The 27,166-nt window shown below is 35.0% G+C and overlaps 2 protein-coding genes and 1 pseudogene across 7 annotated transcripts; 1 reads left to right on the top strand and 2 right to left on the bottom strand.

The window, feature by feature from the left end:
- Nucleotides 1–207: 207 nt before the first annotated feature.
- Nucleotides 208–10,200, bottom strand: LOC111372466 (U3 small nucleolar RNA-associated protein 14 homolog A-like). Of its 4 annotated transcripts, XM_022994818.1 has the most exons (14): nucleotides 9,778–9,879; nucleotides 9,582–9,671; nucleotides 6,469–6,614; nucleotides 6,001–6,352; nucleotides 5,661–5,799; nucleotides 4,730–5,208; nucleotides 4,352–4,573; nucleotides 3,909–4,235; nucleotides 3,478–3,831; nucleotides 2,667–2,747; nucleotides 2,473–2,571; nucleotides 2,005–2,376; nucleotides 1,070–1,201; nucleotides 208–655 (listed from the first exon to the last, which is right to left on the bottom strand). In XM_022994818.1, the coding sequence occupies exons 4-14, from the start codon at nucleotides 6,349–6,351 to the stop codon at nucleotides 491–493; spliced, it is 2,721 nt and encodes a 906-aa protein (XP_022850586.1). In that variant the 5' UTR covers nucleotide 6,352; nucleotides 6,469–6,614; nucleotides 9,582–9,671; nucleotides 9,778–9,879; the 3' UTR covers nucleotides 208–490. The 4 variants fall into 4 exon arrangements, with proteins under 4 accessions (XP_022850586.1, XP_022850588.1, XP_022850585.1 ...); XM_022994820.1 differs by lacking the exon at nucleotides 9,582–9,671 and having other exon boundaries at nucleotides 9,778–10,200; XM_022994817.1 differs by having other exon boundaries at nucleotides 9,582–10,066.
- Nucleotides 10,201–12,468: 2,268 nt separating this feature from the next.
- LOC111372475 lies at nucleotides 12,469–20,296 on the bottom strand (annotated as a pseudogene).
- A 1,406-nt stretch (nucleotides 20,297–21,702) lies between these two features.
- On the top strand, nucleotides 21,703–26,529 carry LOC111372467 (tetratricopeptide repeat domain-containing protein PYG7, chloroplastic-like). 3 transcript variants are annotated; one of them, XM_022994822.1, is made up of 6 exons: nucleotides 21,703–21,890; nucleotides 21,993–22,078; nucleotides 22,808–22,862; nucleotides 23,376–23,653; nucleotides 25,267–25,413; nucleotides 26,062–26,529. In XM_022994822.1, exons 1-6 carry the CDS (start codon nucleotides 21,878–21,880, stop codon nucleotides 26,341–26,343), a joined length of 861 nt encoding a protein of 286 aa, XP_022850590.1. In that variant the 5' UTR covers nucleotides 21,703–21,877; the 3' UTR covers nucleotides 26,344–26,529. The 3 variants fall into 3 exon arrangements, with proteins under 3 accessions (XP_022850590.1, XP_022850589.1, XP_022850591.1); XM_022994821.1 differs by having other exon boundaries at nucleotides 21,703–22,078; XM_022994823.1 differs by lacking the exons at nucleotides 25,267–25,413; nucleotides 26,062–26,529 and adding an exon at nucleotides 24,303–25,260 and having other exon boundaries at nucleotides 21,703–22,078.
- The last annotated feature ends 637 nt before the right edge of the window (nucleotides 26,530–27,166 follow it).

Genomic DNA, 27,166 nt, shown 5'->3' on the forward strand with positions numbered 1-27,166 from the left:
GAAAAACTGTCAATTTTTTATAGAATTATGTCATGATCAAGTAGGTCACATTTGCCTTGGTGGCGGGTCCAACATTTAGTTGGCATCTACCATCGACGCACGACACATGTCGACTAAATTAGGTTAAATTGGGACGGGTCGTGTCATGAACTGGTTATGCATTGTCAAGTGAATTTTCATGTCCAAAATCTGTACAAGAACAATACACACGGGCAAGTGAACCAGGAAGAACCTACTCCAATCCAATGACACTTGATTGCTCCTCAAAAATTTGTTACGGTTCCATAAATGGAGATAAACTAATCACTACCACTAAATTGAAGCACAAAACCTTCTCGAACACAAGAAAGTAAATTGCAAGTAGGAAATTCTACTTGGTTGAATGAAACATCTCGGGCATATCTTAAAATATAAATATTGAAATTGAAAAATGCAAAAGAAACCATTAGTACAACGTTCAGACTGATATTGTTAGGCCAAAATTTCAGCATCACTTTGCTTTTATCTCCTTCACATTCATTTTTTTGGTAGATCGACTCTCATCTTTACCATTGCTTGGTTTTTGTCTCTTGCGCTTACGGTTTTCCACTTTTTCATGGGGATTAACATCCTGAAATTTGATAGGTTTGATGCTCACACCAGCTCTCTTTACCACCTGTCCATAAGTAGCCAAAACGTGAGCTACAAGTGCTAAATTGAAACTTAGAGCATGCCAGGTTAAAGCTTGACAAGGAAAGTTTGTCTACAAACATACCCTTTGATTAACTTAATTTTAAGTAAAAAGAGCTATTTCCAACTTTGACCAATGATAGGTATTTGTTTTTCAACTTTGTTTCAATTAAAAACAACTCATTGTGGCATATTTTATTAAGAACAATAAGTAAAAGTGAAAATTTATAAGTGAACTTTTTAAGCTCGTGACAAGAAGAAATATGCCATTGTTATGCAACTAAAAGCTCTTTTTATATCCTACACTGGTAGATGCAAGTGACCATAGGAGAATGAATGCAATAAGATTTAGAGAAGAAAACTTAGAAAAGAAAAGAAGACAAATGTTCTAAAAGTGAACCTCGGGACGATTAAGAGCTCCAACTGCTGTGACAGGATTAAATTCAGGTCCAATTGGCATCCGAATACTCTGTTCAAAAACTTCCTTTGATGTGTAGGGATAAGGCAGAGTCTTTGTATGCAGTTTTTCAGCCTAAAAAAACAAAATAAATCCGTGTAAAGCAAAACATGAACTACGTACGATACACATGAAAAGTGTACAAATGCATGATTTCCTTGAATAAATAGTGGAACATTAAGTGTGACTCGAGAATGCAAGCCCTCGCACCATTCTCATGAAGAAGCCACTAAATCCTACTCAAGTAAGAGCACTGACCAAAAAGGACAATCCTATTAATTACAATAGGTATCTAGTGACAAAGAAAGTGAATGTGAAAAATCAAAGTTCGGAAGAAAAGTGTTGCACCTCATTTTCCATTCTTCGGAGAAGAAAACCCATTTCTTTCCTCATGTTTGATATCATGAATGGATAATATGTAAAAAAAAATTTGGCTTTCACAAGTAGATATATATATATATATCATTTCCCCAAATAATTAGGTTTTTTGTTGTTCTATATCTAATCTCATGTAAATATGTACTGGAAATATGCCACGTGTCATTAGAAAAGAAGTGAAATTAACTTCCTACCTTGTTCTTCTCCATGTCCTATTTCCCAACAAAAAACATTGGAAATCAAATTTCCTCACATCTATTTCTTCTGTGTCTTACTTTTCCAACGAATTCTCTCTGACCAATCACATCTTTAGCTAGTATGAATAGAACATGAATTCTATTTTAAAATTTCTAGAAGTGAAAGAAAAGAAGTGTCATGCCATCAGAAAGTGGCATCCACCTGGGTTTCCACCATATGATCATTTGACCATCAGTCATTGCTGAACTAACAAAGCATGTATTTTTCAGAAATAAAGAAAAAAACTAGAGACCGACACTAACCTTTTTATCCAACTTCTCAGAGATGATAACATTATTAAGATGTGCATCCCTCCTCTTCTTGAGGACTTCTTCCCTTTTCTTTTTGGCCATATCGTGCTCTTGCTGCATCCAAGAAGGTAGATCTTTCTTTTTCTGTATATCAGTCCATTGGCCCCAGCCAGGAAGCAAAACAGGCTTTTCAGGTTCTGGATTCTCCTCATTTAGCATCGCCTCTTTATCTTTCTCAAATTCTTCTTCAACATCATCACCAGCAAAAGCACGGCGTATAAGTTCTTCTTGAGATGGAAGTTCGTAAGTTGATTTAGTCCCTGAAGATATAATTCCATCCACCATCTCTTCTCCACTATCTGTATCATCGTTGTCATCCTCTTCCTGTTAGAGAGAGAGAGAGAGAGAGAGAGATAAATATGCACCAGCCAATAGAAATGGTTATGCATGATAGCATGATTATACGTGAACAGGAAATACCTCTATGGTTTGGTCATATTTTGAGGGTCCTGCAGGTACAAAAGACTTCCCAACATTTCTGTTGGCAGCTTTCTCATTACCATCTAATAGATTCTGTTTCTATTGTTTATCAAAAATTGGCCAGATTAAAAGCAGTAAGCTCCCCATTTAAGCAATAAACAAAATGACTAAAAACACAACCTTTCAATACTAACCTTTTTCCAAGAGTCAGAAGCAAAAATAGCAACTTCATAATTTGCATTGGGTCCAGGGACTTTAAGTATATCCTCAAAATTCTGAGAAATCCACAAATTTAAAACATATATTACACATACTGAAACAAGGATCACTAGATAAACATGTGGATGGAGAGACATAAGACACAGATTTAGAGATGAGTCACATGTCAATATAGGATTTTAGAGACCCCAACACATAATGTGGTAATTTATAGACCTGTTTAATTAATAAATTCCTTGCTGCTAAGTAGAATAAGGGAATTTGAGAATTAAACTGAATGCCTGGAAAAGTGTCCCAAGGTATGGGTGTCCAAAAGGATGAAAAGAAGTTCCTTATAGCATTCAGAGACCAGCACAGATTGATGCGCTGTGTTGTGGATGGGCCCAATGGGGGCTGAGACTACAAAGGTTTCTTTTTCTTAGCCAATCAAATGCATTCCTTTTCAGATTCTTCTCCATTTGCTGAGATGGCCTGAGGTTTTTTTTTTGGTTGGGGGTGGCTGTTCTTCGCAAGACAAAATCATAAATGAGCTGAAATAACAGTGAGAGAGTGGCACCTTTCCATTGAGAGCATCAATTGTTTTTTAAGAGGAACAGTAGATCTTGGACTGGCCCCCTTTGTGAAAAAGCATTATAAACCACAAAGAAATAACCATAAAACTATGTGGGTTGACATTAAATAAAGAGATGAATGAATGTCTACTGACCCTTCAATTCTAAAGCGAGAAATAAATAAACACATAGAGAGGGAGGGGGGATAAAACAAGTTGAAAGGAAGATAGATCACCTTAAACACGGGATCATGACTGATCTCAGACTCTTCACGAAGAAAATCAGGGTCAATGTTTACTTCTCTTACAGAAAGATTACCGTTTCCCTGCTCGCGCTCCTCACCTTCCTGGGTCTCAACATCAATTTCACTATCACTGTCGCCATAGTAATTATCTGTATTGATCTTCTTACTTGTTTCCTGAACCTGCTTTTTAGGAACACCAAAAACTCTTCTGCCACTTATGGCACCCATGTCATGACTTTGTTCCCCACCTTTACCTTCCAATTGCTTCAATGATAACTCATAATCTTCAAGAGCAAGCCTTGCTTCCTCGTCAGCAGCCTCTTTTCTCTTTTTCAACCCACGAACCTGTTCAAGTAAACAAGCATATGAATATGTTACATTATATTATACTATTTTTGATATGAAAAATGCACAGAACATACCATAAATGGTAAAGAAAGCACTCCAGATTTAGGCACTTCTTCATCCCCTTCCAGCACTTCAAGTGTCTTCTCTTTTGCTTTCACGAATAGTTTTGATGCAATGTCCTGATCAGAACCAGATGAGATTTCCTCAATGTCATCCTCATCACTACTCTCATCGCTACTACTACCATCTTTCATAGATTTCATTTTTCTGGTCAAAGTAGCATGTTGATGAAGCTGTTCAGCTATAGCTGCTCGGGTTCCTTCATCTTGGACATCCAGACCACGTTTTAAGATGCGCTTCGCCCATTTGGAGCTGTTTTTGTGTTTCAGAGTCATGCGTTCCTGCGTGAAACAAGAAGGATTGTAATGCACCAGCTGATTCTCAAGAATCGAAAGTGAAATCAAAAGTTAAGCCCAACTCATAAAGTAATCACATCATGTCATAGATATTCCAATACCTCAGCTCTTTTGAACTCTTGTTTCATTGCAAGGTCTTTAGCAGCTTCCGGATCCAATTGAATCTCAGCTTCCAATGCTTTCGATCTATCTTTCTTCAACAACCGGTGATAGGTTTTGGACTTGATCTTTTTTATTCGCTTCGCCTTCATTTCATGACGGAAAAGTAGACTACGCATTTTAGCCAGCCGGGCCTGACGATCTTTCACATCTTCAACAGATATCTGCAAAATGGCATCGAGAAAAGAAACTTGTCGATTTATCATCATTTGTGCTGCTTTTACAATAATATAATAGCACATAAGAACAATAACCACAAATGAGGATCAATCATATATTTTGATAGGGAATGCCAGAATGTATAAATATGACCTCCTTACCTTGTTCAGTTCAAGAAGCCTGGCACCATCTTTTTTGTGAGCTTCCACGACTTCATTATCATTCACCAAGGAAGCAATTTTCTTCTCGAAATCAGTTCTGGGTTCAAATTCGGAAGCTATTGCTCCTACAGTTGAAAATCCTAAGTCTACATCCTCATCAAAATATAAAGTAGGTGCCTCTCTGTTTCTCTTGACCAGAGGTTCCCACTTGGTAATATCCTTCTTAGATTGTTCATAAGCAGCCTTTCTCTCCAATCTCTCTTGATCTGGTTTCGGAATTGGTGTGTGAATTGGCATAGACTTATTCTCAATTCGATGGAAGTTCTTCCTAAGTTTGCTGAAGCCAGACTTCCCCTGAAGCGGGTCCAAAAGGTCATGAATGCTGATCCGGCCATCTCCATCAAGAATATCACGACTAGGATTATACTCAGATTCTGGATATAGTTCAGATATGATAAGCTCTTTCCTCCTCTTTTTACCTGGCAATTGGTACTTGATTAGTTTTTTCAGCAAATATTTAAAAAACCTACTGAAATTTGATAACTAGATGCACTTGAGAAAATGTTGCGGATGTGTGAAGAGGAAGAGGAAGATGAAGAGCGAGGGAGGGAGGGAGGGAGAGGACGCATCATAATTTTGAAATTTGAAAAGAATTAATGCGAGCAATATTTCCATTTTGCTACAAGGACAAAGTGCAGGATAGATAATGCCTCTCAGTATAAGATAAGCCGTTTACACAACCCTAGGGAAAATGTCTAAATAAACTGCTTCCTCTAATATGCCTAACCTTATAACTCTAAAACAATCAGCTGAATAAATGGGCGAATCTTGCATTACAACCCATAGACCCTCACACAGAATAAATCCTTACATTTAGTTTCATCACTTACACCAACAAGTTAACAAAGAAACATACGAAACAGAGCAATACCATCAAAAGCAGAGCTAGGTAGTCCAGTGATATCTTGCAACATTCGCGCATGCCTTCCCTCATCTTCCTCATTATCATCCTCTTTCTGATTATCCTCATTTTCATTGTCCTCGCCTTCATCGGATGCTACATTCTCATCCTATGATCCAAAAACAATTAATAATTAAGATTGGGAATAGATATGTAATCTGAAAATAAGGAAATTCTATTCTATTTAAGATATATTTTCCTCAAATGTCATTGAGGGGCGATTGTGTGAAAATTAAAAACCTCATTAGAAAAAAAGACAAAAGATTAACTTAAACATAAGAGTAAAACACATGGATGCACAGAGTAAGACCTCAAAATCTTCAGGAAGCTCATACTCATAGTTGTCAACGGGGTCGAACCGTTTATTCTTCTTTAATTCCTCCTCCGGAACGCCTTCTTCATATTCATACACATCATTGCCAACTGTATCGTCAAAATTAATATCTTCCTCACCATCAGAAAATCCCCTTTCAACTGCAGGGTTTAAGAGATTGAGCTCTTTTTGCAACGCATTCGGCAAGCAAGGCCCACGCCTAGGCCTATTTTGCTCCTTTCCCTTCTTCTTCGAGCTTGAATTATTCCTCTTCCCGTTCTTAAATTCTCTCCCTTTTTTACTACTATGATTGTTTTCATCTCTGACTTTCCTCTTCATATCCGTCATCCTTGTAGATCCACAGGAAGTATGAGATAACAGTTTTAAACAATATGAAATTATATCATTCACAACAATTAGATCAGCATATAAAGCTCGTTTTCACACAAATAAATCTGATACTACCTTCCAAGATGATTTATCTTTGTAGAAATCACTGCAATTTGCAACACCCGATTAATTGGTGCGAAGAGGGTGATGAAACCCTTGGCGGCTAGTCCCTCTTGTTGCTCTATGAAATAAGCTTTCAGTGTACAGGGATAGAAGGTTTCCTGGGACACAAGAAGAGTTAGATGAGGCGCTGCAAAATTCTACCATGGTATATGTGGGGAATATGTCCTTTTACACAACGGAGGAGCAAGTTTACGAGCTACTCTCTCGAGCAGGAGAGATTAAAAAGATAACAATGGGTGCAGATAAGAATACAAAAACCCCTTGTGGCTTCTGCTTCTTATTGTAAGCTCTTCCAGCAGATTAACTAAGTGTTTTGCTAGTGCACCATAACTTATTTTCATTTTATAGTTTTATCCTTTTGTTTTCTCTCAGCAATAGATATGCAACATAAAGGTTGCTTTTGGCTCATCAGATTAGAATATATAAAGAATTTAGTGTACCATTATAATGGATATTATCCACCCCAAAGCCACCTGTAACATCTGCAGTATGTTATATGGGATGACAATGCAAATATCTATTTTTTGAATGAAACATTAAATAATATTATCCACCTTAATTCATAATAATCCTATCTGCCTAGTATTATCCAATATAATTTCAATGCTAAATTCTCTATATGACCTAATCCAATATGCAAAACATAACCAAAAATTATTATGCCATAAAACTTTTGATTAATATTGTTGGTAGTGGTAGCTGTAGTTTCTTGTGAGAATATTAGATTTGCTTATTTGTTAAGCTGAGTTTGGTATCTTTGCAATGATGATTTTTATGTTATTTTACAGCAAAGAAAAGTAGACGATTCAGAAAAATGCTTCTTTATATTTCTACAATTTTTATTATCATTGTCACTGAGCAAATTTGGCTGAACTACTTGCATCTTCCTGCAAGCTACTGTACAGTTGGTACTGTTATCTGAATACCTTAAATTTGTTAGTGTTTCATTTGAGAAAAAGATAAGGCAGAAATGTTTGGTTGCTGCAAATAGCTTTAAAACCTTGGTCTTATCAGGTACTACTCAAGAGAAGATGCTGAAGATTCAGTCAAGTACATCTGTGGGAAAATTCTTGATGATCGTCCTATTCGTGTTGATTTTGATTGGGGGTTTCAAGAAGGCAGGCAATGGGGCCGTGGTAAAAGGGGTGGGCAGGTGATGCATCTAAAATTTCACTCTTCTCTAAATGTAGGACTTTATCTAAATCATTTTTATTTCTTCAGGTATGGGGCGAGTATCATACTGATTATGATCCAGATATCCTTCTTATGTCACACTAACGGTACTTTTTGATTTTATACCGTCATCCCATGTCAATCCTGGATGAATATATGCACTTGTATGCTTATCATTTGAATTGGGTTTCTTGTTGTCTGTATGCGAAGTTCTTTTCAAATTTTTAACCTGATAGAGGCAAAATGATAATTATTGAGGAGCCTCTAGTACACCAGAGGGTTAACAGACACTTAGCTCACTGTCTTTAGCACTGCACTTCCCTAAATCTTTCGATTAGAATTGTTAATGATTTAGTGTCAAGTTAATGTAAGCATGATGGGCAGTGCCATAGATAAACGGCCATTATCGTGTCAGATACTGTCTATATTCATCATAAATTGGTTTTTGCTCATTACATGATATTCATGCCTTTTGGGAATACAAGGAAAGAGAACACTATGCCGGATGCTACATATAAATGCTGTTGTTCCTTAATTTTTAATAAAATTTGACTAGGATATTGTATGTCTTTTCAATTTCCTCAACTAGACACACATAGAGGTGGTTATGGTAAATTAATCCAGAGAGAGTTGGAAGCACAGAGGCAGCTAGTGGATTATGGTGTTGAATCGTTAGACTCATTCCCACCCGTTATCATGCCTCAGTGTACGTCAAATGCTATTCTATGTAATTTATTCAGTCACCAGGCCTGTGAATAACTTAACTTCTTACAAGACAATGTACTGCACTTGGGCATCTTTGCCTTATTTTTTATCAAGACCTAAAAAAAAATTATGGTAAATATTGGTTTGGAAACACAAGGATTCAGAAAATGCCATTTCCCTAAATGAGGGTCAAAGGGTGGGGAACCTTCTTTCTCAATGGGGTCCGAGACAGAAAAAGAATCTTCTGGGGCCCCTCCTTATATCTCCCTCTTTGGCATTCTCGTCGGGTGAAAGCATTTTTGACTGAGTGTACGCCTACTCTCAGCCTCTTTGATTGGTAGGCGGGTGGGCTAAGCCCCCTACTATTTGATTTTGACATTTAGTTTAAGATATCATAGAAAAGCATTACATCTAGCAAGTCCAAACTTCCAACTACGCACTTCATAGCCGTTTATGTAATTTTATACTTTTTAACTCATATGCATGATGATGATGCTCCTCCTAGTCATGTATGTTTTTGTGATGTGCTCTTTTTTCCTTTGGCTGGAACTTGTTAATTCTGCAACCTGAATGCACAATGTCACTATCACTTGCTAAATTACTTGGCTTTTAAGTTCTACTGAACCTGTCATAGTAACTGCAGTACCGAACTTCTAAGAACAAGTTGCAAAGAAGCTGACTTAAAAAGGTTTATAAAACTCTAAGAGATAATGAAGTATCTCAATAAAATTGTGACTGTATCACACTCTTCGATCCTACAAATTGATAGAAAGAAATTATTTCACTTCACCCACTAGCCACTTCAACAAATAAAGATCCCTTTCTGAATTTATTATCTTCAAACGGAACTACAGAGAATGATAAACTAATTAAATTAATTATCTAACTGTCTCAACTAAGCTGCAATGATTAACTCCCAAATCCTCTACCAATACACTGCTGATTGCATATCTATGACCAGGTTTCCCTTTCATATTGGAAAAGTTACAAGCTCTAAACACAAATAACATTTAAATTAGTTTTTAAGAAAAATCAAACTCGAATATTGATTACAAAAGACAAAAAAATTAAAATGTACCCAATTAATATTCCGTACTGCTTTATTAAAATTTCAATAATTCTAACACATACAAACATCTGCATTTGCACAACGCCACACATGCATGAATAAAAGGCACACGTTTTACCAGAGGAATTCGGAGGCCACAGGACTATTAGATGAGCATAAACAAACACCAGATTTAGATTCCGATTTCGGGTACGGCAAAACGCAGATTCTGAACCAATCAAAGAATTCGGATCTATGATGAACTGTTATACAGAATTTCCAATTTATTTGCGATACCTAAGAAGAAGACGAATTAATCACCAGAACTCCACTACCTTTAATCGAGGTACGGGTGGGTAACGTGGGTTTTGCCTTTCTTGTTTCTCGCCTCTCGTAATCGGGACAAAGTGAAGGGAAAACGGGTTACGGAAATTAGGGATTTGGTATTTTTTCAAAAATGAGGCCCTTAAATTTTTGGGCCCGAACAGGGCCTCACTTGCCTCGGCCCAAAACCGGCCCAGTACCCACCCCCCACCACATGAAAAACCAGAAAGATTAGTAAGCAAAGAAACTTGCAGCAGCAACAATAGAAGAAAGAACTTATTGCGCAGTATGAAGATCGAGCGAAGAGAAGAAGACGAAGACAATGTTGATAACAAGGAGGAAAAAATGGACATGTTGTGGGAGGATTTGAATGAAGAGTTTTCAAGAAAACTTATGGCTGATTCTGATATATCTTCACCTAACAGAGGTGTACAAATAAGCTATGTTAAAACCTTAAAGTTGTCAAAATCTAATGGACACTTGCTTTCTGGAAAATTAGAAAAAAATAAGTCCCTGTTTGATTTTCATTCTTTAGCCACAAAAATAAAAAATTTAATCGTTATCCATCACATCAAGTTATCATATTTGACATTCTATCTTTTGTGTGGATCTCATAATAACTATATTTTTCATTCTCATTCTTACAAAATGGGTACCAGACGGGGCCTAAGCATTTTATTGCTTTTGAAGATCTTGTAGTTCTAGCAAGAACCAGGCAGGGATGGAAGTGGGGCGCCAGAGGGATGGCGAGTCAATTGAGCGCCGTGGAGAATCAGCGATCGTTTCATCTTGTTCAATGGCCACGGATTTGTGTGGCTGGATTGTATAATAAAGGGACGTGAAGAATTAACGGGGTGGTTGGCAGTATGGAAGGTTTGGTGGTTGATTATGTTTGGACATTTTTAGTTCAACAGCTACAACTTGTTACCTTGTTTATGTGAAAGATTATTGGGGACATTAATTTTGGGTGGGTCCCATTCAAAGTTGTATTATCCAGTTGAGGGACATTATCCACAAAATAATGTTCTTTTAAAAACGTTGTGACCACATTTTATAGCATGCTAGCTGTGATTAGATGGTTATATATGAGTACTTGTAACTGAATGCCATCAAGTAATGGAGCTTGACTTGAGTTCAAATTTTGCTATTACTAAATTATGAAAATTGCGCATGTATAATAAGTAACACATGAGGAGGCAAATTGACGTGACAACTCTTTGAACGGTTTAAGCATTTTAAATAAAATGATTAATATAAAATAAAAGATCGAAACACTACCTACTTATTCATTAAGATTTTGCATGTCTCAAATATTTGATAAAACAAACAAACTTAGAGGGTGTTTGGTGGGGATTTTGAGAATTGATTTTTTGACTGTTAGAAATAAAAGTGGGCTCTACGTATAAGAGAAGAATTCAAAAATGACGACTGAAATAGTGAAATAACGGTCAAAAAATTGATTTTAATTGACTTAAAAATCCCACCAAACACCCCCTTAGTGTGCATGTGAAACTTTGATATTTAGGCCTAGTTTGGACAATTAGTCAGCAAAATATGTAGTATTGAATACTCCTAGATAGCACAATAACAATAATAAAATTTTAACTTCTTTTTCATCTATGGAGCATGCTTGATTGAGCTTAAAAAGTTTGCATATGCATAATTTATAAATAAATAATTTAATTATTTGTAAAAGTTGGAAACAAATAACCAACTAATTTTGATGGAAAAGAGTCATTTTCGAAGTAAAAGTTGCATTTTTGGAGATTAAAAGTAACTTTTTTAAAACTCAACTAAACATGCTCTTAAATTTGTCAATTACAATCCAACTTACCAAACAAGTTTAACTGTAGTACTAATTTATTTGACAAGAACAAGCACAAACATCATATGATGGTTTGAAGAAATATATTATGGTCCTGTTTGAGCCCAATTATTTTTCCATTAAAATGAAAAATATGACCGTTATCTGTCACATCAAGCCACTATATTTGACTTTGTATCTCTTGTGTGGGACTCATAACGATTATATTTTTCATTCTCATTTTTACAATAATGTAGCTCAAACGGGGGCTAAAACTTTGTTCACTTTCTATCAACTCAACGTATATTGACAAAAAAAAAAAATTAAAAAAAACAGAAAAAAAAAACAGTTGACAAAGAGAAATTTTGGGTTTTTTTCCAGATATGGCGAGCATCTAGAATAATTAGCAAATTACAACTCTATTGTACAGCAATCAGTGCATTGGTCTTTGCAACGTTAATGCTTAGTGTCACAACTTCTACATGCCAAGCAAAATGAAATTATCGAACAAATATAGCTTAAGCTTTACAACATAGAATACTTGATCAAGAAGACTATGAATGAAGAATCAATTATTTGACAGTTTGAACAGATTCCGACTTTTTTCAAAGGAGATTTAGGGCCTGTTTGTGCCCCTTTAATTTCAAAAAGTGTATTATAGAATAGTGATTGATGTTGAAATGTGTTGTTAAAAAAGAAAAAAAATTGATTTATATGTAATATTAATTTAATGAAAAATGTGTAATTGAAAATAAGTATTGTAGAAAAAATAATGTGATGGAATGATTAACAAACAAAGGCTTAACTTCTGAATTCTTAAACAATGTTACTCCATGAAGCTCCAGTAGACAATCTTAATATGCTAACAAAAACTTGAACCTCTTGAGGCGATACGAAACTAAAGAATGAGATCTTTAGGGTCCTCGATTATCTTAGCCAAGGCTTGCAAGAAAGCAGCCAAATTAGCGCCATATATCACATGATGATCTGCAATAACATTTACCTGGAAGAATTGCATTCGAAGGTCACTAAAAAAAGTAACAAGAAGATTTGGTTAATAAAAAGGAATAAAAGTCATAGGTAAGAGCATGTTTGGCAAAGCTTAAATTATAATTTAAGTTAGTCAAACATATTTTTTATTCACACATTTCGTAAGATTCACAATTTACTACCTACTTATCATCCCATATTCTGTAGACCCACAACTTATAAGCACTATAAACGAGCATTAACGACCAAGCATCTACCTGCATTTGATTTTTCAAGCCAAGCCAATCCAACCATCCTTTGCACCGATTAGAGTGGGTTGAGAAGCACAAATGGCCATTATTGCACCATGAAAATGCCATTAAATAAGCTTAGGCAAACATGCTCTCTAAGGCATTTAAAGAGATCATTTACAATACCTACTCGACTAATTTAAAGGAAAGAATGGTTTGCCACTTAAAAGTTTCAACACTTACAGTTCCTGGAGGTAAGACTTACAGTTCCTGGAGGTAAGATGCCATCAAAAGCGGTCGACACCAAACATTCCAAGGTTAGATAGGGTAAACATGCCTGTAAAGCGGATGATGAAGAAATTATAACCCCCCTAGAGTTGTAAAATGAAAACAAACAAGAACTAGGTCGAAATATAAAACCTATTAGGAATGCAGGTTCACAAGCTTGTTAGGATCAAGCCAAGCTCATTCAAGCTTTCTGGCCTTCCGACAAATTCAACTATGACAAGTAATGAACAAGCCAGGATCAAGGCACTAATTATCGTGTCAAAAATTTATTCACAAAACAAGTTCTGGAAAATCACAGCACTCCTATTACAGAACAAATGAGAGTATAGCTAGGTAGAGTCTATACTTTCCACTTTTCTCCACAATTGCGGATCGACATGCTCCAGGGTTTGGGGGCAGATTCCCAAGCCAAATTTATTTTATAATAGAGGTATTTGGGCGTTTGATTACGCCCAAAGAATAACGCGGTGATTGTAGTACAGCTTTGGGGTGTCGTATCCACAGGGAGATGAAAAAATTCTCAAAAGATCAATAAACTAGGGTTTTCGTAATTAAATGTGGGAATGATTTGTCACTTGAAATAAAAATTAATTATCAATATGCGAATTAGTGAAGCGTCGGAGTTCCCCCATTGGATTGGATCAATCAACATCAATAATTCATGTATTTTTACTCAATTAGAGGTTTTCTTCCCAACTCTCTAATTGGAAGATTTAACAGTGAAGTCCAATTTTATTCCAATTATGTTTCTAGAATCTAGATTTTCTATAACACATTCGCACATTTTTATTGGAATAAGATCAAAAATCGACCATATACGTCAGGCATAAGGCAGTAATCAATCCACCAATAAAGTGATATTAAGATTAAAATAAAAAAATATTTCAGTCATTCAATAGAAAGAGCATGACTAGATCTATGAAGGATTTGATAAAAGTTAAAATAATCTCAACAATAAGTAATTTAAATTGAAACTCAACAAATAGTTTAATTTAACAATGGAAAAAGCATGATTGAATCCATGAGAAATTTATTAAAAGTTAAATAAATTTCAATACTAATTCATAACGAGAAAATCCAAATCTAGAAACTATTAAGCAAAGAGAGTTCAAATTACATGAAATTATGACGTGAAATCTCCAAATCCAATGAGTTTCTTCGTTGCTTCACCGAGTTCCTTAGTTTTCCATGGAGTTTCTTGAGCACCAAGATGAAAGAAATAGGTCTGGGGGCGTCTCCCTTCATTCTGGGTGGTTTTGGGCATTTATATCCCGTGAAAATTAGGTTACCATAAGAGATTCAATCGTATAAGAAAACTGAGATTCGGCCGCCAAAAAAACACTATGCGACCGCATGGTTATTGTCATTGCGGTCGCATGGTTATGTACTTTCAGCCTCTTGAATTCTCGGTATAGGTGTATGCGACCGCATAGTAGAAAGGCATGCGGCCGCATGGTTCAGCCAGACAGCTTTCAGTGTTTTAATCATAACTTTTTTTCCCGATATCCAATTAAGGTGATTCAAGTTGCATTGGATAGCTAACTCAAAGGGACACAATTTTTATTCAGAAGTCAATTCGATCATCTTCCATGTCAAAAATGGGTCCCAACATGAGACTAAAAACTGGTGTGTTAGTTTTCGATTGGAAATTGATGTATTGATCAAACTTTAATGTTATTTCATCCCTTTGACTTCTTTCCTCATCCACTTGACCTCTAACACTTTTGAATCTTCATCATAATCTTGGACACAAATTTGAATCATTTGCACTTTAGTCCTCGAACTTTCGTTCTCTTCTACTTTGGTCATTTTTCACTTGTTTCTTCCGAATTTCATCTTTTTCACCAAAATACAACCTAAATCAAAATATAAGAGTAATGAGTGCATTTTGGCATAATATAATCACATGAATGCAATAGTTAAGAGGGGAAAATATGGTATTTTACACTCTTATCAGCGTTCATTTTTCTTCTTCTTTTATTTATATTAGATCGCCTTAGTTTCCCACACTAAATAAATGATTCTAAGGGAAGCCCTTTTTCTTGTGAAATACAAACGAAGGTGTGTTGTTCATTATTGCTCTCGTAATAAAGGATCAGGTCATTATATATGACGCCAACAAAGTAAACATGTCGTATTTTCAATAATACAAATGCTTAGCGACATTCATATAGTCAATTATATAAAGGCAAAGATTGCATTATTTAAGAAGCATGGACACAAACACGAATTGACACCTTAAGTAGGGGACAAGTTTACTTAAATTCAATAAAATTTCAAATTTATAAATTATATCTTTATTTTTTTTACTTTTCCAATATAGAACATGAACATGATATGTCGGAAACTACCTCAAAGAGTGTCCTAAAATATAACTTGAGCATTGTAAATTAAAAAAAATATAGAATACATACAACATGGCATGTGACTTGTCAAACTCATGATTTTGAGTGTTCAAGGATTGCCGGACAAGGACACATCACGCTAGTAGGAGGGCCCATGCTTCATAGTCAATTTTTTTTTTTATGACCGTAGGTATTGGGGCCAGGTTACGCACACCTCGACTAAACTTATGAGCCTTGAAATTTACAGTCGAATACTCACTTCAATGGCCCCGAAGGAACTCGAATTGATGATCATTGGGAAGCAAACCTAGGGCCTGATCACTGAGCTATTCCTCAAGGTTCCATGCTTCATAGTCAATAATGCATCTAAATGATATACTGTCACCTAAATTCAGTGCTCCAGCAACTCCATGTTCCAACTAGAAGCTCAACTTTTTCACAGCTCCGAAGAAGAAATAATGGTACATGTTAATTTTATTTTATTCACACTAGGATGATTGTATTATTTGTACTCCATGTTCCAAATAAGTTAAAATCCATTCATGCATACAATTAACACAAGTATTCAAAAATCATACAAATGCATAAATGAAAATAAGCAAGTTAGTTTCAACCAGGAACAACAAATATGTATGCGTCTATGCTGTAATCAATCATAATTGTGAAATACAACTTAATTCTATTGAAAGGTATAATTTTGGTTTCATATTTCATGAATTGCTTGGGATCTTACTATGCAAGTTCTATTTGTGTGCTATAATGTGCATGCACAAGCATGTTTTAACCACAAGATGTTGCTTGAAAAAAAAACGATTTGAAATAATCAAATAAGAAAAATACCTGTATTGTATTCGTGAGGTTGGAGCTGTTTTGCTCTTGCCTTATCAACCAACTCCTTCCACTTTCTTGATAATGAATATATATCAATCTGTGAACTAAGTTTAATAAGAAACAATTTTTGATGTACCATGTCACTAGAGAAAGGAAAGTACGCAAAAATGTAATTGTCCAATCATAAAATTGACAACATTGGGCTGATACTCAGTTTGTCAGCATCTTGAAGCAAAAGTATAATCAAACCACCATCAATGGCAATAGCAACCGTAATGTTGATATTGCTGTTGTATATAAGGCTTTTTCAATCTCTACAACTAGGATTCACAACTAGGTGTTTAACCAATGCAAGTGCCATTGCTTTCGCTAGCATTGCAGTCATGGTCACTCCCTTTGACTTGATCTAAAAATGTTTGGAATAAGTTACTCATTACACAATTTGAACTAGAGAAATGAAAAAAGAAGCACTTTTACACATGCAAATTCACACAAACAATTTATTGGATGAATGCGCCTATGTTTCCACACATTCCATTCCTCAAACCCGATTTTTTTTCCTAAAATCTAAACTACTTCTTTCCACCTTCTAGCTACAACATCTGAATTGACTCCACAAAATTGCTAAAGAAAATTTATGCTAATCTTTTAGTAATTGACAGAATATATATTCACCAAACGTTGGAAATTTCAAAGCTTTTCCTCACAATTATCTCCATGTCGACAATATCTTTTACAGATCCCAACTATAGCAAGTATAGATCATTCAACTACTGCATTTAGCAGAACTCAAAAAACCAGTAATTTTTTTCAAGAATCAATATTTATAGCAAATCGATTAACATAATCGTTGAATTACCTTCTTGTACAAAGCATCCAGTGCATTAGTGATAATTGTATACCCGACTCTAAACGTCTACACAGCAAAACTCTCCACCATATTACTACTCAGTGCATTTTGCATTATAGTAAATGGAACCACCGACTCCAATTCCACCGCAGCAGCAGCACCATTACTCGGCTTAGCAGCTTCACTAGCAACTGTAGCACCCCCACTAGTACTCAATTTCGCAGCAGCGGCCACTTCCACATCCTTTGCCACTATCTTCCCATTAGGATCACTCCCCACTGGGCCAATCAAATCCATCCCAAGTTCCTTCGCCAATTTCTTCGACATATGGCGATGCCACGACTCTCTTTCCCCCCTCGGATGCCGAGTGCACTGAGGATCCCATTGCACCAATAGCAACAGAGCTTCTAATACTAACATTTACACTTGTAATGGTATTGGGAGTTTCATTGCCAATGTTACTCTCCGCCAGAGCAGGTCCTGTAATTGTCGGGGTCTGAGACGAAGTTCGTAAATTAGGCCCCTGGCGAAATCAACGTAAATGTAAAATTCTCCAGTATATTATGCCCCCCGGCAAAATCAACATAGATGTAAATTAGTTACTACGTGCACTTATGCAATTGTTCATCCTACAATAACCAATTATATAAGCCGACCATGCTGCAATTATATAAGCTGACAAGGCTTCAAATATTTTCAATCTCTTCAATAACAAGTTAGAGCAAGCATTACTTATCTTAGAAGTGAAATTTCGACGAAAATTGTGGAATCACACCCTTTAGAATTTCACCGTCACAACTTACGAGCCTGAAATAAATATTTAAATAAAATTATGATATTTTAATTTACACATTATCAAATTTAAGTAAAATTAAATTTAGGGCATTGAGCAGAAATTATGAAATGACACGATGCAGCACTTTGGGAATTCTACTGTCACAACACACAATCCTGAAAGCAAAATTTAACAACAATCATAACACCCAATTAATTGTTGTCGATAAATTTAAATTATATGTGAAGATAAAGTTTAGTGCTTAAAAATTTTAATGCTCAAAAAGTAGATCCTAGAAGCCAATAAGATTTGAGTTTTGGTATTGTTTAAGCATTGGAACTAATAAATAAAGATTTACTAATCATGAAAACCATGGCCAAGGTGGCTAGGTGACTAGGTGAGCATCTTTTCAATGTTTTCATTGGTTCAAATTCCTAAATAATGCTCTATTGGAGACCTCTCTCTTTGGCCTTTGCTTCCATTCAAACTCATGTTCACCGGATTTTCATACAGTTTATTGTTCCATGAAAATTACCTATCAGCATAAAAGGAGAGGAATGAACTCACAACTAAGATTCCTACAAATCATAGAGCTCGTTGCAATGCACAAATTCTAGGAATTTAATTCAACAACCGAGTACCCACGGCCAAAGACCACAATACCCAGAATTGAAACTCCATCTTAATTATCACTTATAATAAAGTAACTGGAGTGATTGCTGTAATTAAATTTGACATTATATAATACCGTTGCAATGATTAAAGGTCTCAAAAGGATCATCACTCATAAAGTCAACACTCAACAATTTTCGACAATTTATTAAAACATAAATAATAAATTTTCCTACTCCACAAACCTCATAAAATCTTTAAGCAAAAAAATTACCGAAAACTCCTAATTTTCATCAATTTACTCAAAAAGATGGAATGAAGAAAACTATCCAAAAGGAGATAATAAATAATTGATTAAAAAACAAAAAAAATTGTGCTTAAGTTTTAGAAAAACATGAAATCACATTGAAATACAATACTGTGATAACATAAATGCATTATTTTCACGAACATTATATAATTTTAAGTACCTTCATGCTCCAGTAATTAGGAATAATTATCCCTCAAGATTATCGACTGCGTTCTTCAATGAAGAAGATGAAAATTTATGTCTTGTGTATATTCATTTATTTATATGCGTGATTAATTATATGTTAACATTAATATAAGAATAATTAATGATTAAATTAAATAGAAATAAAAAAAATAAATGTAATATAAAAGAAGAAAAATAAAGGGGAAGTTTCAGTTGAAGAGGATGTGGGTTTTTCACTCCATTTAAATTCTAATTATCCTATTCAATGAATTCAATGCAAAAAAATAAGAAGGAATACATACAAGTAGGCAGGCAGGCACTAGGCAATGGCGTGGGTAATGTGGGTTGCCGTTCTCTGGTTGTTTCTTTCTCGCCTCTTCTCACCTCTCGCAATAGGGCAAACGGAAGGGAAAAATTAGGGATTAGGTATATATATATATATATATATATATATATATATATGAGGCCCCCTAAATTTTTGGGCCTGAGGCAAGGGCCTCACTTGCCTCGGCCCAAAACCGAGCCTGCTCTCCTCGATGGGGTCGGTGGTGGAGGCGGCGGCGAGGGCAACAGAAGAGGATGATTTCTGGGCTAGGGCAGCGACGATTTCATCTTCCAATTCTGCAAAAAGAGCAATGGGCATCCCAAGGGAGGTAGAATGTCCCTCCTCTACCATAATGGCGGCGAGGTAACTATCGTAAAATGACTCAACATCCATATCCGTCTTGTCAAATTCCACCACCACCACCGAATCGCCCTTGGAAAGCTTCTCCCCCTGGGACTTGATCCAGCTAATGAATTTCCCCTTCGACAAGGTGGAGCTCAATGCCGGCATGAAAATTTCTTGGATCTTGGAATAGGTTTGGAGGGCCCGAGTCGAGTTCTAGGTGCTTCGTGTTAGTCGGCAATGAAGAGAAGGGAAAGTGGTGGGTATGAAGTTGGTGTGGAGGACGTGTGACATTGTTAATGTTGTGTGTATGTGAGAGAGAAAGAAGAGGAGGAGGAGTGATGAAAATTTGGAGTGTGATTTGGAGGAAACTAAGTCCCCGTTTGGCCCCATTAATTTTTATTTTATTTTTTTCTTCCCTATTTTCAACCATGTAATCTTTCAAAAAATAGTATTACACTTTAATCGAAAACTCTTTTTTTCTTTTTTAACAATTTATTTTTCAAAAAAAACACTACATTTCCAAAAAATGGGGACGGGCCAAATGAGGGCTAAAATGGAATTCTTGGACTCATTGAAAGAGGAGAGCGGAGGTTTCAACTACCTTACCGATTGAGCTTAGTGATGAGATTGCCTATTTTTTTTCTTGATTTTCACCTTCATATTAGGATTGTAAAAATAATGGATTAGACTAGGTGTACTGTTTTGGTATCAAGGGGTGTCGTAAGTGTATACACAGCATAATCCAAAAATAATAGAGGTGATAATGAAATAGGATCGGCAAAATGATTGACCCCTCCTCTCATCGAAATTTTTTGAGAGGTGAGGTAGCAATTTAATTATCTCTATTTACTATTTGTTTAAAGAAAGACTTTCATCCAACTTCATAGTAAAATGCGACTTGATCTAAAGTCAGCTTTGAGACTTCTTCTCCCTCAATATTATATTATCATCTCTAACTCAAGACATGCCCTCATCAACCTTCAAGGTCCTAAAGTGTTAACACCACCTTCCTCACAATGTTTCATTCTCGACCTAGGGAATGATTGAGGACATGTCTCCAGCTGACCTCTTCATCCCGAGGAGCCAAGTGGGTCTCCCATGCAAATCTAACACTAAAATTGAATAATGAAAAATGAATCATGACATTTGTACAAACTATATTGACAAACTCGATTTACAAATAATGTGTTGGCAACATCTACGCCAATCATTTAAAAAATGGTTTTTAAAATCAATGACCCAAGATCTTCTCAATGCTTAGTTTGTAAACAATTTTTGTTTAAGTTTGTACAACTAAATTAATTTATGAATTCTTCAAAATTGAAATTTACATACTCATTTAATTTAAAAAGACAAAATGAATGAATTATTTTCGATTCCTTTAACTTAAATATACTCCCAAAACAATGCCCAGATTTGAGCCTTGTTCTTTAGAATTTTTTTTAAATTTATTTTCAATCACACATTCTCCTAATAAAATAAATTCACACTTAAATTCAATTTTTTTTAATCACACATTCTTAAAAAAAAATTGATAATACAAAATTTATTCTCCCCTAAAATGGGACAAAAACAAACCCATAGATTTTTAATAAATTCTCCACCTACAATCTCCATAAACACAAGACCACTTCCATCCACCAAAAAGTATAGAAAAACTCAAGAAATAGGAAGAAAAGGAAAAGTTGCAGGATTAGTCCTCCATGTATTTATATATTGAAAGTTGATATCCAATCTTTAAAAACTAATAAATTGGTCCTCCACTTTTAACACCGACATTAGAGAACATCAAAATCTCAATTTAATTGTTATGTCAAATTCAAAGAAATGTATGTCACTTCAAATATTTAGACAATGACTAAAATTTTAAGCGAATTTTAATTTTGTAAAGTTAGACATACAAAGATCACATAACGATTTAGTGGAGATTTGAACAAATTTCCTAGTTAAGATTAATTGTATATCTCTAATAGTCCAGGACTAGTAGTGCTATTTTCCCAAACTAAAATCAGAAAACTATCCCGGTTCAATTACCGGTCCGGTCGATCCAGGTTCATAAGCTTACCATGAAAGAATTGGCTCAGCCTGAGACAAACTGAGAAAAGTTTATCCTCAACAATTCAAAACTAAAATTTTCCAAGAATGATCCAAGATTTTCTCTCTTGATGTTTCCAAAATTAAGTCTTTATGCACAAAAACTCACCAAGAACACAGATAACAAATTGCAGGTAGAAGAAGAGAATGCTAATCCAATGTACCTTTGCACCTCCTTTGCAACATTCTTACAGCACCCCTATTTTTATCCCAAATCTAACACAAAGGATTATGTTTCATCCGGTTTCTTGTGAATTTTCAGTCCTCCATAGTAACGGGACAGCTCTATGTTACTTTCCGAGAAAACCCACAAAGCATAAATTCAGGCCCTTTAAACTCTCGTTGCAGGTATGGGGGTACTCTGAAATCTTCCTTCTCTCTGTTTAAAATTGTGGGATTTTAACTTTTGCTATGGAATTTTCCTATATAAATGTCCGTGTAATCCGTTATTAATTTTCTTACACATTGTGAAATAACTTAGTATGTTTGGTTTTTTGGTGATCTTAAGATTCGAAGTAATAAACTGTATGTATGAACTAGGAAAGAGATTAATATGAGTATTTGTTGTTTCGTAATAAGGAAGAGTGCATAATTGAGTAAAAAAAAAATGCTTAACTATCATATTAGTTGCAAATGAGGATGGATGTGACTGGTCAAGTTGCATTTTCATTGGTGAAACATACTAATTGTTTCTTTTGCACTGCGCATACTTGTTGATAATTTAGTTTGTTGTTTGTTATCTTTTATGCAATCATCCAAACATTAGTCTGTTATTTCATGGATGATGTGAAGAGTGAAAATCATGGACTTTTTCGCTCATTTCACAGAGATTAAGCGACTTAGTTTTCATATGCCACAGAATCTTGCCAATTGGTAACGTGGTAAAAAGCACGAAATTTTTGTTTTCAAAGGGAATTGATAGCAAGACATTGTTTATTACCCACGTAGTGTCCACTCAATAAAGAAATAAATTCAATGCTATCCTAGTTTTACATTCTTTGTTAGAAAGAACTAAATCTTGATTGTGCTATTCAATGTGCTCTAATTAACTTAATGTTTGGTTGTCAATGGACGCAGACATTCGAAAAGGAAATGGAAATAACATCTTCATTGACCTTAGAAAATCTTAAAGGTAATTGCAATTTCTTCTTTTCAGTGGCTAATTCACTCTGATTCATATCCATGTTTATATTCATTATGTGCCCTTGAACAAATAGCACACCATAAAACCTCTAGTAATTAGCTTTATACTACTTTTCTAATAAATATTTTGCATAATATAAATAAAACCTCTATAGTATTTTTTAATGATGATTCATAAAAGCAGCGAAAAATAGAGTAGTTCCTTCTCCAAAGCAATAATCTTCATTGACTTTTGAGCTATACGATGTGGATTTATCAGATTTAGAATGTAGAATATCAGTTTTTTCAGGTGTGTTTAAAGGTTCGCTGTCGGGGTTCAAATCATAAACTCTTAAGATGGAGTTCTCTTCTTTCTGGTCTGTTGGGTTTAGTTTCTTAACTTCTTCGGATCGTCAATCTTTAGGTTTAGGTTTTGGTGCTATTTATGGGTGACATTTATATAAAGCATTGGGTTAAGCATACTGTAAATAGATTTAAAGCTGATCTCCCCATTCTGTCCCAGAATTGTTGAGGAAGCTTTCAGTTGATGAAGCTATAACAAGAGTTAAAAGGCCTTTTGTTTTTGTATCATCTTTCTCCTGTTGTTCATGGTTAATACCTGCACAAATGGTACAAGCAAATGAAGATGTAAGAACAAATGTCGTCTACGCGCTATTTGAATTGGGAATCCAGCTTTCCTATCTACTTTTGTTACTTGCTTTGCTTGGGGCTGGAACTTTCTTTGTAATCCGTCAAGTCCTTATGCGCAGAGAGCTTGATCTTTCTGCTAAAGAATTGCAAGTAAGTACGTATGTGTTTTCGCTTGATCTTTGATATAAGTAAACGGCTTGGTTTGCTTTGACCCCCGACCTAAAACTCCAAACTAGAGAAGGAATTAGCAATAGGACGGGTTCTGATTATATAGCCACAAGCATGTGCTTATCAATTAGAAGCAAAAATATAACTGATATAATTGGGACACTCAATCTCGATATCGTACATATTGCATGCGTTCTACCACCGAGGGTAGGGTCTAAATAGAAAAATGTCTCCACTATAAAAGTCATTATGTTATCATGAACGAATTCTTTTATCAGAAAACTATAAGAACGTTTTATAGCTATCGTATGTTTGAAGAGAATATATGTAAAGATAGTTCATTGGCACTACCTGATATTCCAAAGATATATCAACCTTGTGTCTTGCTACATGTAAATATCAAGGATATGGAAATATTTTCATGTTCTCCATGATATTTTATATTTTACGGATTCCCTTTGATTAATTTGATCGCATAATTAGTGTAGAATATGTCATTTTAAGGTAATTTTTAAACTTATAAAAAGGATCATTCTCTTCATAATTCTTTGACAGGACAGTTATACTAATTCTATTATTCTTTCAGCATTTCTGTCACAATTAAGTTAACTTATTGTTTCTGTAAGTACAGACATTATCCTTAGATAGTCTCTCCTGGAGTACAATCGTTATGAACAGGACTACACTTTTCCGAAGAAATATCTCCCCAAAACCCTTTCCTCCTCCATGTTTAGTGTCCCAGGCTTTCTGTGGATCGCATTGTAATAGAAGAAACCATTTATCAAAGTTAAGTTGACTCATATATAGGCACTAATCTGTTAAAAATATATATATATACTTTATGAATTTCTTTGAATCTTCATGTACTCCCATCTGTCAAGGGGGCCCTAGTATTTCAAAGTTCTATTTACCTTTAACTTGCTTAGTTAACTTGCCAGAACACTTAATTTGTGTTAATACTAGTCTTGTCATTTTGATTCTATTGTAGATTTTCATTCGATATCCATTTGCATAATAAATACTTTCATCATTTCCATTGAAGGAATTTCATCTTTAATTTTGTAGAGTTGCTATCAAGTCTATTTCCTCGTTTGTATATTATGCCCTTGTTTGATGGGGATTAAAATCAAATTTTAAATGTGTGATTGAAAAATAGTTAAAATTAATTGTTGACTTTGACTTAGATAAAAATCAAGATTTTAATCCCCACCAAACAGGGGCTATAATGAGTTTTGAATATTCTGTCTTTTTTAACTCAATATCAGAATTAAAAACTATTTTCTATTTGTTTCTAAAGATACCCGATGTCATGTTTCTTAGGCTCCAATTGACAAATTTATAAATTTTTTATAAATAGGAACGATAGTAGGTCCCATAAAATGTGTAGATAATAATGAGTAGTAGTTACGAACATGTGGTTAAAATTAACGTTTGATTTTGCCTTAATTTTTAAATCATTTTTGTATCTAAATAGCGGCTTAAATTTCCCTTTTGTACTTGTATATCAGACAAATTCATAAGGGGTCCGCATTTCTTAATTTTTGTTTATTGTTCCATCTATTTCTCATGATGCTACTATTTTTAATAAATCTCAGGAGCAAGTGAGAAGTGGAGACGCTAGCGGGACTGAGTTGTTTGAACTTGGAGCAGTAATGTTGAGAAGAAAGTTCTACCCAGCCGCTATCAAGTATCTGCTTCAGGCAATTGATAAATGGGATGGAGATGATCAAGATCTTGCTCAAGTAATTATTTAACTTTATATACCATCACATCAATAATAAAACAGATAAAATGCTCATTGCACAGTGATGCTAGCATACTACTTTCGACTTCAATATTGGCTTCAAAATCATCCTTCTCATCCTCGGAACAATCAAATATCTCAGCCAATTTCTAAAATGTACAGGTGTGGAAAAGAATGAAAGATTCTAAGAATTGTTCTTTTGCTCGTCAAGAGAATTTAAAGTCATAAAGTTGTCAAAATATCTGAATTCCAAAGCTGTAGCACGTAAATCCTTAATATTTATCTCGTGATTTTCGCTATATTTTCAGTTAATTATTGTCAACATATGCTTAATTTCATCATTGAAATGGTATTCACAGTGAAGCCGGTATGAGATCATATATAGTAGCCACGCACAGCAAATGGATATTTTTTTTTTTGCAGCTATCACTGCATCTTTCTGGACATCCTCTTAAAGAGAGTTTTTCCCAATGAAGTTTTAGCCTATAGAGAAATTGAAGAAAAATAGGATGCATATAGAAAAATGGAAAATATTCTAAGCTTTTGTGTTATTACCATTTTTGGACTGTGTGGAGTCTAATTGTTCTGTGCTGTCAGAGGTTAGGGATTAGGCTTAATGAATAACAACAATATTTCCATTCACCAGGTTTATAATGCTCTTGGTGTCAGTTATATTCGTGATGGAAAAATCGACAAGGGTATTGTTCAATTCGAGAACTCTGTCAAACTTCAACCCAGTTATGTCACTGCCTGGAACAACCTTGGTGATGCTTACGAGAAGAACAAAGACTTGAAATCTGCCCTTAAGGCATTTGAAGAAGTTCTTCTCTTTGATCCCAACAACAAGGTGGCACGTCCTCGAAGAGATGCATTGAAGGAAAAGGTAAAGATGTATGAAGGTGTCCCTGTAAAATCAAATAAGAAATGATTTAGGTTTATCTGAAGGTTTTACGCATTGATCTTGTAACTTCAATTTATGTTTTTGGTAGTTTCTTTAGCCGGAAACATAAAGTTATACGCTTATCATGCACAGGCAACTTGCCCAATTCTAATATTCGGGGATTTTTGTTATCATTTTTGAATGGAAAATTCACGAGTTCATCTGGTTTTTTCATTTTTTTTTTTTGTTGCCGATACTGTTGATCTTAGCACAGTTTTATGGATTGTTTGTACTCTGTAAAAGTTTAGATACACAGGGAACTTGTACACCATTTTGTTCGTATATCTCACAAAACACATTAGCCAATCATTTAGCTTGAAATGCAATTCTACTCTTCAAGAAAAGGGTCACAATTGATAGGAATGTGTTGGACCAGGTCATTTTAAAGGTTAAGTGATGCAGCACCAAAATGATGATTAATAGAGATAGAAGAAAGATTCAGAAAGAATGGGGAATTAAGGGAGGGGATAGAAGAAGAATTCAATAGAAGAAGGGGAGGGATGCGTCATAAGCCACCAAAATAATTATTCATTCATCATCAACTGAAAATTACAATGTAAAATAGGTTTAAATAGTAAAGCAACTCTAACGAGCTTGGGCCCGAGCCTATACAAGTCCAAATTTAAATAATAGTCCAAGAAAATAAATAAAGCTTAAATAAAATAAGTAAACGTCGTCCGATGTCCTCATCAACTCTTTCGGGGTGGGAGAAAAACTCGACCCTGTCGAGTTGATAGATAGTATAGGGTGCAGTCAATCTAATACTCCAAATGCTTCAAGTCAAACCACGGGGGATGATCTTCCTGACGAA

Source organism: Olea europaea, unplaced genomic scaffold (genome assembly GCF_002742605.1).
Source record: "Olea europaea var. sylvestris unplaced genomic scaffold, O_europaea_v1 scaffold1001, whole genome shotgun sequence".
NCBI classification, from domain to species: domain Eukaryota; kingdom Viridiplantae; phylum Streptophyta; class Magnoliopsida; order Lamiales; family Oleaceae; genus Olea; species Olea europaea.

Coding starts and splice junctions, on each gene's coding strand:
- LOC111372466 (XM_022994820.1), bottom strand. CDS start 10,119: ATGTCCATTTTTTCCTCCTTGTTATCAACATTGTCTTCGTCTTCTTCT. Junction 5,209..5,660: donor ACCTAGCTCTGCTTTTGATG/GTATTGCTCTGT, acceptor ACCAATTGCCAG/GTAAAAAGAGGAGGAAAGAG. Junction 2,748..3,477: donor GTCATGATCCCGTGTTTAAG/GTGATCTATCTT, acceptor TGGATTTCTCAG/AATTTTGAGGATATACTTAA.
- LOC111372467 (XM_022994821.1), top strand. CDS start 21,878: ATGCTAATCCAATGTACCTTTGCACCTCCTTTGCAACATTCTTACAGC. Junction 22,863..23,375: donor GACCTTAGAAAATCTTAAAG/GTAATTGCAATT, acceptor ATTCTGTCCCAG/AATTGTTGAGGAAGCTTTCA. Junction 25,414..26,061: donor ATGATCAAGATCTTGCTCAA/GTAATTATTTAA, acceptor TCCATTCACCAG/GTTTATAATGCTCTTGGTGT.